At 54.5% G+C, this 13,086-nt stretch overlaps 1 protein-coding gene across 1 annotated transcript in view; it reads right to left on the minus strand.

Annotated features, from left to right (window-relative positions):
• fndc3bb (fibronectin type III domain containing 3Bb) overlaps window positions 1-13,086 on the minus strand; it is a 43,526-nt gene that overhangs the window by 22,529 nt on the left and 7,911 nt on the right. Inside the window, 4 exon segments of the mRNA XM_077012196.1 lie at window positions 1,490-1,786; window positions 1,935-2,166; window positions 3,024-3,100; window positions 13,008-13,083. Of these exon segments, the coding sequence (XP_076868311.1) occupies window positions 1,490-1,786; window positions 1,935-2,166; window positions 3,024-3,100; window positions 13,008-13,083 (682 nt within the window).

Genomic DNA, 13,086 nt, shown 5'->3' on the forward strand with positions numbered 1-13,086 from the left:
ATCTGGGAAAAACCAGTCTGATCCTTTGCGAGTCTAAAAATACGGAACCTAAATATCAAATTGCATGGCTACTAGGCTGAGCACTGCGGCGTACAGACTGGGCCTCTGGCCCCAGGGTGCACCACACCCCCCCCCACACCCCCCCGCAAAGCAATGCATTGCCAGAGCGTTTCTCTGGCTTTAATTTTCCTTCTTCTTAGGTTTTTCTTGAGGTCGCGGGCAGACGGAACCGCCGACGGCCAGTGGCCAGATAGGGGGAGGGGCGTGGCCAGATCGGGGGAGGGGCGTGGCCAACAACGCGAGGTGAAGGCAGAAAGATGGGGGAGGGGTGAAAGTCAGAAACCGTGTCCTTACTCACGGAAGACCAAAGGGCAGAGAACGAGGAAGTAAAGGTGTCAGAGAAGGTAACACGGAGCTCGGAGCCATCTGACGAGACACGTGCTCCTACCCAAAGTCCTGGAGAAGGTTCAACTTGGCCAGCAGGGAGTGCTCTTTCAGACAGCCTCCCCCACGATGATTGCTGTCGTCCTGTAAACGTGTGGTCTGCATATGTGCGCTTTTGTCTCAGACCAATAACTTAGATGCGACATAAAGATTTAAAAACAAAGACTTTTATGGCGAGCAGGTTTCAGAAGGGATCAGGTGCGGCCAGCAGTCAGCTGACTGGCAACCACACCGTCCAACCATGAGGACGTGTCCCGACCTGGGCTGCGAGCTGAGTGCCAGCAACACATGACATGCTGCGTCATAATACCAGCACCCAACGGGCTGGATCGTATAACAGCGATGGAATCTCAGCAGAACAACAGCCTCCCACGCAAACGCACAAGACACACACACACCACACACGCAAAACACGCACGCACGCACACACACACACACACACACACACACACACACACACACACACACACACACACACACACACACACACACACACACACACACACACACACAGACTGAACTTCATTCTGAACTTAATTCTACTGCCCTCCCCCAGGGCATGTGACACACTCAGCATCCGAGCGCTCCTAAAGTTAAGCGGTCTGCCACAGGCGCTTCAGGCCGGGAGCGGGGGCGGGGCTAGCGGAGCGAGGGCGGGGCAAAGGGAGGCGGGGCAGGGTTCCCGCTGCAGGCGGCCGTTTGCAAGGCATGAGAGCGACATGTGGCAGGCATGCAGTCCGCACGAGCTGTGCGCGTCACGAGGGCAGCGTGGAGTGTTAGTCAGAGACAGCACACGCTGCACAGGACGGCAGGACCTGCTGCGCTTAGCAGGACAGAGAGTTCACCTTTGACCTTGTTGTTACTGCTTATCTAACGCGATCGGCTCTGACTTATCTAACTTCGTCCCTCAGGTGTCACCTCTGACCTCTTTTTCCACGTGTTATTAGCCCCGAGGAGCAGCTGGGTGGCGCGGGGTGCTACAGGACTCTTTACAAGACAGACAACTGAAGCGGTGCGGGACGCCGCGTGGCATGTCGGTGCCAACCTTGCTGCTCGCCCTCCGTGTGTCTGGGACTTCCCCTCGCCCTGCGCTCCACCCGCTTGGTGCCAGGGCTCCCTCCGCCGGCCCCGCCCCCGGTCGCCACGGCGCTGGCGTGGGCCTTGCCGTAGCCGTTGGGGGTAGCGCCGCACTGCGGGCCGCTCTTGTAGGCGGAGGAGGGCGGGGTGGTGACGCGGGACACGCCCTGACGATCGCCCGGCCGCTCCTTCAGCTTCTTGGGCGGCGGCTTGCTGTGCTCCTCCCTCCCCAGGAACGTCGTCATGTTGTAGAGCGGAATGATCTCTGAGGAGACAAGATGGAGACGCACCTCAGCCGGCATCATTTGTAGAGCGACGCTAAAGCCAAGCTGTAACTAAATGGTGTAGATCCACTGTAACACCATCAGGGCGAGGGTGGGGGTGTGAGCGGGGGCGGGGTAGAGGCAGCTTACCCTCGGGGTAGATGGGGGGCAGGCGGTGCTGGTAGTACTGGTGGGGGCCCACGTCTCCAGGGCTGGCGGGCGGGTAGTAGGTGGCGGGTGTGGTGGGGATGAAGTGGGGGTGCGTCATGTAGGGCGGAGGCAGGTGGTGTGTGGGAGAGAGGGCGGGCGAGTAGCTGGGAGGGTAGCACTCAGAGTGGGGGGTGACCACGACTCGCCACACACCCGTGTTGTCCTCCAGAACCTGGGGGGGCGCACGCACACGCACACACACACACACACACACACACACACACACACACACAAGAATGAATACTTCTGCAAATGAAAGAGACAAGAGAATCAAGGTTTTTACAGTTATGGTCCTGCTGATACACCAAGGAGCAAAACTGCCTGTTCACAAGGACACCACCAGCGAACGGTGGTGATGTTGCCACATAGAACGTCAGAGGGCCAGGGTATGCCAGTCAGGCGAGGGCACGCCAGCAAGGTCTTCCCATTACAGCCAGAAGATGACATGCCAGCAAGGCCAAGACATGCCAGCAAGGCCAAGACATGCCAGCCAAGTGGGAATCCAGCATGTTCCATCGGGGCGTCTGGGCTTCGCCCCGGTGTGGCCCGCACCAGACCGCCTCTCTAGACTGGGCACTGGAGCCTAACTGGGGCTCCCTGCACCAGTCCACCAGGGCCGGCCAGCAATGTCTGGACACCCCAGGGTCAGATTGTTTTAATGTTTCCCAGGAGTTTCATTGTAGTGGACCGCGAGAGTCTGGAAGCCTGGGCCAGGTTGCTGAGGGTAAGGGAGAGGCGTGAGGCGTTATGTCAGCGCCCGTCTCTCTTGGCCCAACCGCCCTGCGCTTCTGACCTTCCTGGATGAAACGCCGGATGATTTTTACATGCTCCATTTTGCCACAGCTGTCCTCGAGACCACAGCAGAGCAGGAGTGTATTCAGGAGAGAACGTGGTGGCATGTGTGTTTTGCGAACACAGGTTGTGAAAAGGCACTGTTCTGTTTGCACGGGAGGGTGAAAGCCCGGCCCTTTGTGCGAGCGGCACGGGCCGACGCGATCTCACCGCATGCTTGCGTCTCTCCTGCGTTACCTGGGAGATGTAGCCTGGGGGAACGTGAATGGGTGGGATGGAACCGTTTGGTGACATCATGGGAACTTCTGCGGGCCCTGAGAGAAGGAGAGGGGAAAAAAAATAAAAGATTGTCAGTCTAGGCAGGCAGGATGGGAGAGGCCGAACCGTAACACGACACTGTCTTTCCTTCACACCAACACAAAGGACAGAGAAGTAAAGCAAATTCCCCGTGCAGCGAGGACGCGAGGCGGCACAGCGAGCCAAAGGCACTCGCGCTCATATCACTTACCAAACGGCCATACGCCCAAGAGCCAGAATTAGGCAGCAAATGGCTTCATCTAACCACAACCCTTCAGACCACAACTCCACTGGCTCTCAGAAAAAACCTTCAAGCAGACGAGGAGACTCTCCGTTTCTCTCGCTCCACCCCCCCCCCCCCCCCTTGCAGGTATACGTGTTCCCATCCAGCTGGGTCCATTCTGCCGCATGCATCAGATACTATGACACGAGGTTACACAAACACATTGAGTCACTGTGCATAGCTTCTTGCGTTTTTATTCTCCTGCCTGGAGCCCGAAACAGAGCCATCAGCTCCAATGAGAGCAGTGTGTGTGTGTGTGTGTGTGTGTGTGTGTGTGTGTGTGTGTCTGCCGCCACGTTTATTTACACCACACACAAGCCTGCTCTGTCCCGGCCCCCCTGGGGTGTGGCCCAGGCAAACCCCACATTCCCTCCTTTCACTGCTCCATTCACTTCCCAAGTGTATCCTTCTCTCACACACACACACACACACACACAGGAAGAAGAATCACCCATATTTCACAACCCCTCAACCGAGTTTTTCCTGCGCTGGCCTCTCCATCGCTGAAGGGCTTCAGTAGCCGGCCCACCAGCTGGTTAAGACATTCTGGGCCCCTTCCTCCCTGGCAGGGGTGCAGCGGGACGGCCTCCGGAACCTTCCACACGCGTAAATCACCGTCCGTCTGTCATAATGGACGTCGCCACCACCACCACCACCACCACCACCACCTCAGCCCTGCCTGCCTGAACCAACCACCCGCACCACCCTGGGGGGCCGGAGACAAGCTGGACCTCCCAATAAAGGCCCTGTTTGTACGACCGTGTTTGGAACCCCATACGAGCCGTGGTGGAGGCGGGGGTGGGGTACACACACACACACACACACACACACACACACACACACACACACACACACACACACACACACACACACACACACACACACACACACACACACACACACACATCTGTGTGTATGGTGCAGCTTCACAGGGAGGCAGTGTACTGCTGTAGAGGCAGCGGCTTAAAATAACCCTTCACTCAGATGGCCCAACGAAGACCACTAAGACGGTCCTGTGTGTGGAAAAAACACCAGTATGAAGCCCTCCGCCGACTGCAGCCGCACCACCCTCAAGGTTGGGGGCAGGTGTGTGTCTGGCTCTGGATCGTGAAGAGACTTTTGGGGGCCGCACTGAGGGAGGGAGGGGAGGTGGAAAGAATAAGAGGGGACCCAGTACTCCCCAGCACACCCCTTGTACTCACCAGTACTCACCAGCAAGACACTGGGTAAACATCAACATTCCTACCAACTCAACAGAGGGAGTGTGGGGGAGGGGAATGAAGTCTGAGTAAAGAGAGGAAACAGAGGCTAGAGAGAAATGGAGAGATATCTAGAAAAACAGAGAGAAGGAAGGGAGGAGAGTGTGTGTGTGTGTGTGTGTGTGTGTGTGTGTGTGTGTGTGTGTGTGTAAGAGCAGAAAACACGAGAAGGAGAGCGGGGCAGGTAGCGCACTCTCCCACTGGGCTTCCCAGGAGCTTGTAGAAGCGGTGGGCCTCCTCGACTGAACAAGCTGCTCTTTGTGCGGGCGAGAGTCGAGTCCCCACCACCACCTCCCCTTCTGGGACCGGAGGAGGTCTCGCCTGCCTCATTCAGCCCTGCAGGAGGCAACGGCTCATGACACACCAGCACGGCCTCCCCATGTGCATGCGTGCGTGCGCATGCGCGTGTGTGTGTGTGTGTGTGTGTGTGTGGGCTCTGTTGTGCTCATAAACTCATGAGAGACAATTGCTGAAAAGTTTCTTTTTGGTTTGTTTTCGTTTTTCTCCACAGACACAGAGGGGTTATGGGTAGTCAAAGGAGCTGAATGAAGGTACGCAGAGACTAGCAGTTGCACAAGAGGAATCACACACACACACACACACACACACACACAAACCAGCGCATGTACACACACATACACACGCACACATGAACCAGCGCATGCTCGCACACACACACACACACACCAACCAGTGCATGCACGTGCACACACACACCAACCAGCGCATGCACGCACGCGCGCACACACACACACACAACCAACCAGCACATGCTTGCACGCACACACACACACACACACACCAACCAACCAGCGCATGCTCGCATACACACACACACACACACACCAACCAGCACATGCTCTCGCGCACACACACACACACACACACACCCACCCACCCAACCAGCACATGCTCGCGCACACACACACACACACCCAACCAGCACATGCTCGCGCACACACACACACACACACCCAACCAGCGCATGCTAGCACACACACACACACCAACCAGAGCGCACACATACACACACCAACCAGCGCATGCTTGCACACACACACACACACACACCAACCAGCGCGCACACACACACCAACCAGCACATGCTCGTACACACACACACACACCTACCAACCAGCGCATGCTTGCACACACACACACACACACACACACACACACACCAACCAGCGCATGCACGCACACATGCACACACACCAACCAACCAGCACATGCTTGCGCACACACACACACACACACACACACACCAACCAGCGCATGCACGCGCACACACACACACCAACCAGTGCATGCACGCGCACATGCACGCACACAAACCAACACACACACACACACACACACAAGATTTTTCCACAAACCAGAGGCTACTTTGAAAGGTCCACTAATTCAGCTGGGAATGCTGCAGTAGTTTGGCCAGACAGCGAGACGACGGGAAAAAGAATGGGACTGGGAAAGAGAGAGAGAGAGAGAGAGAGAGAGAGAGAGAGAGACAGAGACAGAGACAGAGAGAGAGAGAGAGACAGAGAGAGAGAGAGAGACAGACAGAGAGAGAGAGAGACAGAGAGAGAGAGAGAGAGAGACAGAGAGAGAGAGAGAGACAGAGAGAGAGAGAGAGAGAGACAGAGACAGAGAGAGACAGACAGACAGACAGACAGACAGATGTTTTTGGGAGGAATGTATGACGTGGCCTTGGGAGCGTGGCACAGAGTTAAGGAGGCTTCAGGAACAAATAAAACAACCTTCCAAACTAAAATGAACGTGTGTGTATCGGGGCACGTACGTGGCTGAAAGAGAACGTGACTGCATGTGTGTGGATATGTACATCTTGAGCACGTTTGTACATCCATTCATGCCCGTGTGTGTGTGTATATATGTGTGTGTGTGTGTGTGTGTGTAACGCCAAAGCAGCTCCTGCGTTGAGCGCCTGGAAGGGGAACGGCCTCCAAGAACCCCGAACGAACAGCGAATGAAGTGCACAAGCACGGTGACCTTTCACCCCGCAGTCGTCCGACACCACAAAGCCAGAGAACTCTGTAGCTTCATCATCACACAGCAACCAGCCGCACTAGCTGGGCCCTCAAACCCAACTTGCTAAATAGGGATCCCCTGTGCCAGAACAGTTAATTATGCTGGAGTGCAGTCCATCACATTCTGCTCCCTGAAGCATGCAGATGTATGTTTGTACGTGTGTGTGTGTGTGTGTGTGTGTGTGTGTGCTGCCTTTCATCCGTTTACGACTGCAAGGTCCATTGTCCGTATTGTAAACACTATCTGTCTCTGCTGTTAAGAAGGGCAAAAAAGAGTGAGTGGTGGAACGTGAACGTGTTTAATAAAGCAGCCTCCTTAATCGAGACCAAGACTTCGAAGCCAATGCCCTGTACCACTACACAGACTCATGAAACTTAACTAGGATTTTGACCCTGGGAGGGAGGGGGGTAGGGCGGTTGTGGGTGGAGGGAGGGTGCTTGGGGGTGTGAAGGCGTAGGAGCTCTAAATATTTGCTGCAAAGGAACTGTTAAAGAAGATGATCACTGAAGCCCAGCTCCATAAGTCTCTTAACAGGCACTAAGACACACAAACCCACTTAAATGGACGATGACGTTATTATATGTATATAAGCATACGTTGGAAAAATGTGGGAAAACGTAGGGAAAAGACAGAGGGAGAACAGACAAAAAAAGACAATTACAGCCTGGGAGAGAAAATCACACACAATTAACCATCCCAACCATAATACTCCACTCTACTGAAGACAGAATTAATCGGGGACTAAACCTCGTTCATTAACCGGGGGGGGGGGGGGGGGTGCAGGTGGAGGTGTGAGGACGTGCTGGAGGTTCTCACCACTCTTCAAGTCCTTGAAGGAGACCGTTACACTGGTCGCCCTTTCTCCATTTGCAAATCTACTGGATATTCTGATACAGCGATGGCTCTGATTGGTGTGGTTTACTAAATTAATTTCAAGTGTTTACATTTGATCAAAAAGAAACAGACTGCAAAAAAAAAAAAACAAAACAAAACACCAACCCTGTAAGCTCACCTAGCCTGGCCCTAGACACAGCACAAGAAGGCAGTCTTGGACCTGCAGTTCAGGATACAATCGGGAACTCAAGGGCCTATTCAACAGGCCTTGCCGACAGTGACTATGGTCAGCCAAAGAGCGCATGCAGGCGGGAAACACGCTAATCTGCTTATCGTGCTGTAATACTGCCAAACACAAACTTACAGCATGCGTGAAATAACGAGTAAAGCACAGTGTTTCTCTTCTGCCAACCATTACATCCTGCAGAGACAAAGACAGCAGTGCTGTGACCAAGTTGCTTCAGTTCATGTTACACAAGCATCCCTGACAACTGGCAACCTATTAGCATCCAACACAATCAGTTGCACAATCAATACTCAAAGGAGGGTTTTGGGTTTGGGGGGTAATAATAATTGGAAGGCAGAGGAGGGGGTATGTTGCCTTGAGGTCAACCCTCAGCACCTCCCACTTTAAACGTTTCCAAATCCCTTATTGTGTGGGCATATGTTCAAGAACAAAACAAGTTTCAGAAATTGTATGTGAATGAATTAAAGACGCACACATGTGCCAGGGTGTTAGTATCTCACTAAGGAAAACATCCCTGTTTTGGTATTACTTGGTTTTAGTTTTCTCTGCAACAAGGCCACCAGCCCACTGGCTTCGTCTGAGCACTCTGCAGCTGTCCCGCAAACGTCCTGAAAGTTGCTCCACTTCTCCTTCATGTCTTTCGTCATGCTACAGGACGCTACGGCTGGCCAAACTCCTCAGATTTTTATAAAACAGTGAACAAAGTACTTTTTTCTTGTAAAATGCAAACCGTACGGCACATGGACATTTTTATTGCCGGAAATGTTTGCGGGAAAACACTGAACAGGTCCTGGTAGCATGTTGCAAAGCATGCACTCAAGAACATTAGTAATCGATTTTGCTTCCACATAAAATTACAAAAATATTCAAAAATGTCTCAATCTAACCAAAGGGAAGCAGGAGACTGGCTGAAGCAGGAGCCTGGCTGAGGCTCCATGCACTGAATGCACTCACTGTTCCCACCACCATCTCCCGATCTTCTCTGAGCGACGTCCGTGGCGTCGTTGAGGATGTGCTGGAATGGAAGCGTTTTTTTTTTCATGCTGCAGCTTGTCAGGGTGTCGTGTGCCCCTTCCTCTGCCTCAAGGTAGACAGGTTAACCCCCCCCCTGAACTTACGCAAAGAACAGAAAACAAGGCGAACCCACACCATACACCCCCCCCCCCCCCCCCCCCCCCCACATTCACACACACTGGGCGATATCTGTTCAGGAGTGACCGTGCAGTTCTGCGGTGGCCGTAGCCTCCAGGAGGCCCTGGCTCTCCACACACCGAGTCACTGTCCACCTGCACCCTATGAAGGGAGCGTTGTGGAGGAAGAGTCCCGAGAGGAAGGAGGAGGAGTTAAAGTGTCCGAAGGGCAGGTGAGCTCCCACACCCATGCTCCCACGTACCTGGTGTCACCAAGTTTTACCACGGGAGGCTGGGGCAGATGAGGGTGGGACGGGGCAGGCGGGTGGAGGGGGTAAGGGCAGCACAGTGCACCACAGGCAAGGGGAAAGGTAGACACAGTTAGGAGAAAGGACTTCAGCTTCACAGCTGAAGACATGCTGGGACATGACGTGCTCAGAGAGGGATGTCCTTCTGCTCCAACATGCTCGGGGGGGGGGGGCACCCTCTGCAGAGACAGAGAGAGTAAGAAAAATGGGAGCAGGAGGGCGGAGGGTATTTGTGATTTCTGGATCTGCCCTGTCTGTGCAAAGTCTACTCCGTCATGTTCATAAATGGCACCATTGTCTGAAGAAAGAAGCCCTGAAAAGCCTCAAGTTGTGCTCACGTTACTGCGAAGGTTGAGAATGGAATCAGTGAGGCTTCATGCCCTTACGTAACCGTGGCCCGGGGTTGCATTTTTACTGATAAAGTGCTCACAAAAGCCACACCGGCCCCGGCAGCAGAGAAATGCACCACGCCGGATCCACCTTTTCCGTTGCGCAGTGCAGCCGTGGGGTTTGCTCGGTGCCGGGCTCCAACACCAGACGGGCTTCCCCACTGGAGGACAGGAAGGACTTCTGTGAACTGAAGGCTTGTGGCCCCTTCTGAGAAGTCCTGACGAGAGAGGAGCATGAGGAGCTGCGGCGAGGAGGTGCAGCTGGAGATGTCAGTCTTCTGGGTTTCTCTCGCGTTTCTTTTCTTTCCTTCGTTCTTTTTTTTTTTTTTTAAGCGAGTGCCCTTGTTCCTTTGGAACTTGAGCCACTGCTCCATAAAAAACAAATGCAGAGAGGACGCACTCGAAAAATAGTAGGTCAGCAAGAAAGAGGAGACCAGTCAGAGAGAGAGAGAGGGAGGGAAGAGGGGAGAAGAGAGGGGAGATAGAGAGAGAAGAGAGAGAGACAGACAGAGAGAGAGAGAGAGAGGGAAAGGGGGAGAGAGAGAGGAGAGGAAAAAAAGAACTGGTGGAATGTTCCACTGTGTAATGTTCTTGAACACTTGATGCCAGCAGACGGACAACATTCAAGGCTTTGAGAAGAAAGACCTTCCTTGAGAAGATCTCCAGAACGGCTCCGACTGACTGAGAAAAGAGTGAGACAAAACAAACACGCACACGGTCTCACACACGCAGTGTGGAAGGACGTGGGTGAGACACAACGTTGCCCTTTTCTCCCTCACTTCTCTCAGTGTGTGTGTGTGTGTGTGTGTGTGTGTGTGTGTGTGTGTTGGGGAGAGTGTGACGCACACAAGAATGCACTGTTCCACTGCTTGGTGACTCAGAGCATTGGAATCAGGGCTCTGCTCCGATCATCTGCGCGGTGGGGCTTCCCTCCCCAGCAGGAAAAGGGGGTGGGGGGGGGGGGGGGGGGGGATGGGGTGGCAGATAGCACGCGTGTGCTAAAATTCCCCAAAACGACCACTCCATAAAAGAGCAAAAGATTTAAAGTGGGAAAAAAAAATGGCTCAGTGGAAACGGCGGGCCAATGAGGAAGTGGGAGCGGAGGCAGGGGCGGGGTAAGACCCGCCTCCTCGCGGGCTCGCCTGAGAGGGTGAACACCATGCAACCCCGTGTCTCCTGCTCACTGTCAGGCCTCCCCTCGGGGTGGAGGAGGCGTACACTCGCGGTAGCGTGTACCGTGCGGGCGAAGCTCCGAGGAGGCTGGGAGGAGCTGCGGGCTACGTCGATCGCTGCCTCTCCTGCAACGCGGGACGGCGGGAGGGCGGAGGGGGCGTTCGTGCTACGCAGGGTGTGCGGGACCTCGCGGGAAGCTCGGGGAATGCTTCGCAGAAAAGATCCTGCTGTCTGTTATTAAGAGCTTTTCCAGTCCGGCTCTTTGCGCTATTCATCATGGGAGACATGGGCCGCTCGAGTATGCCTGTGTGTGTGTGTGTGTGTGTGTGTGTGTGTGTGTGTGTGTGTGTCCAGCGGAGACATCAAAGCTCACTTTCCTCAAGGCTGCGGCCACATCTGGTCCGGATGCGGAGCCGTCGTGGATCATCCCGGCCCGAACACGGCTGCTCTGCGCACAGATAACGTGCGCGTGCACGTCGGACCTGCTCCGCTAACAGCTGTAGGGCTCCGCGTGACCGCATTCCTCCACCCGCTCCACGCTGCCCCACGGGCTTCGTCTCCTCTCCGTCTGTCAGAGCGACGGAGAGCCGCAGGGGCTGTTTCTCATCATGGTGTTTGCCGAGGGGGGGTGTGTGTGGGTTGTGGGGGGGGGGGGGGGGGGGTGAGGTACAGTTTTTGCAGTTATGGTCTGGAGGGGAGAGGAGTGAAGGGCCACAGAGAGGAGAGAACAGGAGACGTGTGCCACATCAGCAGGACAAACCTTCGCAGGGCCCGCCAACAGGAGGAGGGGGAGACGTGGCCCGCGGCCCAGCAGAGTTACGTAAAAGGCTGCGGGACCTACAGCGCGCGTGTGTCTCGGAGCGAGCTTGCTCCCGTGTGCAGCCCTTTATGAGGGGCTTTATGGCTTTATGAGCAGAGGTACACACACACACACACACACACACACACACACACACGGAGAAGCCGTCATGACCTGCATTACGAACAAAGTTCTCTGGAATGGGGGCAAAGCACCCAGGGAGCGCGACGCAACCCAGAGATTGGTCAGAATGGCCAGTAGCCAAGAGTTACTTCAGCTCTGGAGGAACCGCCTTGGCCTCTCACAGCTGCCCAACAGCCGTGGGGCCACTCGTCATGGGGTCCGGACCCCAGGTGCAACCAGACATCCGCAGCCATCTAACCCACCAGGCTCTCATTAGGGTAGTGGACAGAGGGCGTACAAGAAGATCTAGGACTGCATGAGAACTGCGCCAGCCCACGAAAGTACTAGGACAAACGTTCAGAAGATCCCCGTAGCCCAAAGAGCCAGAAGGACCGCTCTGCCAGGACCTCACCAGCGACAAACAACCCAAAAACAACGAAGTGCGTCAGGACCGAGCTAACTGCACTGAGGCCACGTGCCTGATATTGCATATGGGAAATATGGAACATACATAAAAAAAAAACTAGACCACAACAGCTTCTGCGCTACCAATCACACAGCTGAGGAACATGCCAACCCAAAGTTTCTTGTGCCCTAAGTGGCCTCTTCTGTCTGTCTACCTCCATCTGTCTCGGTTTCAAACCTGCTGCTAGCATTTTCTCCTCCGCACCCCAAACGTCTCTCACTGGGTAAAGTGAATTGGCTAATAGTTAGCAGCTCTGCTTAGCCTCCAGAAGCACACGGAGCAGACCTGAGTTATCCGCCGACATGTATAGTGCAGTTCCTTCAGGCCACGGCTGGCCTTTCTCAAAGCCTCTGTGAAGTTAGAGGGAAGTTAAGTGGTGCGGGGTAGGCCAAGGCAAACAGACGAGCTTAGCGAAAGCCCGGGAGCTTCTGCGGGACGCACGGAGCGGGATCCCTGGGAACGACCGGGGCTTAGCGATGGGTCGTGCTCGCGGGCGTACCCAGCGTGCACTCAGAAACATTTCATAAACCAACAATATCAGAAAGGACTGGGGAAACACTGGTAAGAACACAACAGTACCAATCCTGCTGGTGTTGCCAATCCTGTGTCTTTAACATCACAGGTTCTCTATCCTAGACTTACAACTGCAGAACTTGACTGTAGACATAGTTGGGAGAGACCAACAAACAGGATGATGTCCACAAAAGAGATTTCTGATGTGAGAAGACGCCAGAGCTAAGCTGACCCGGGGTCAGATTAGTAAATTGTCCATGCAGAGTCCTATTAACTGCTCAACTGATCTGAGTACATAAAGAAACTACAGCAGTCAGACGGGAATGTTTGCGAATGTGTTTATCGGAGACGGACCTTGTATGCACTGGAGTGTCCCATCCTCCCGCCGTATGGTAAACGTCTCTCCGGGATTCACCTGGACCAGGATCACCTG

The sequence above is a fragment of the Brachyhypopomus gauderio genome, chromosome 7, assembly GCF_052324685.1.
Source record: "Brachyhypopomus gauderio isolate BG-103 chromosome 7, BGAUD_0.2, whole genome shotgun sequence".
Lineage (NCBI taxonomy): Eukaryota > Metazoa > Chordata > Actinopteri > Gymnotiformes > Hypopomidae > Brachyhypopomus > Brachyhypopomus gauderio.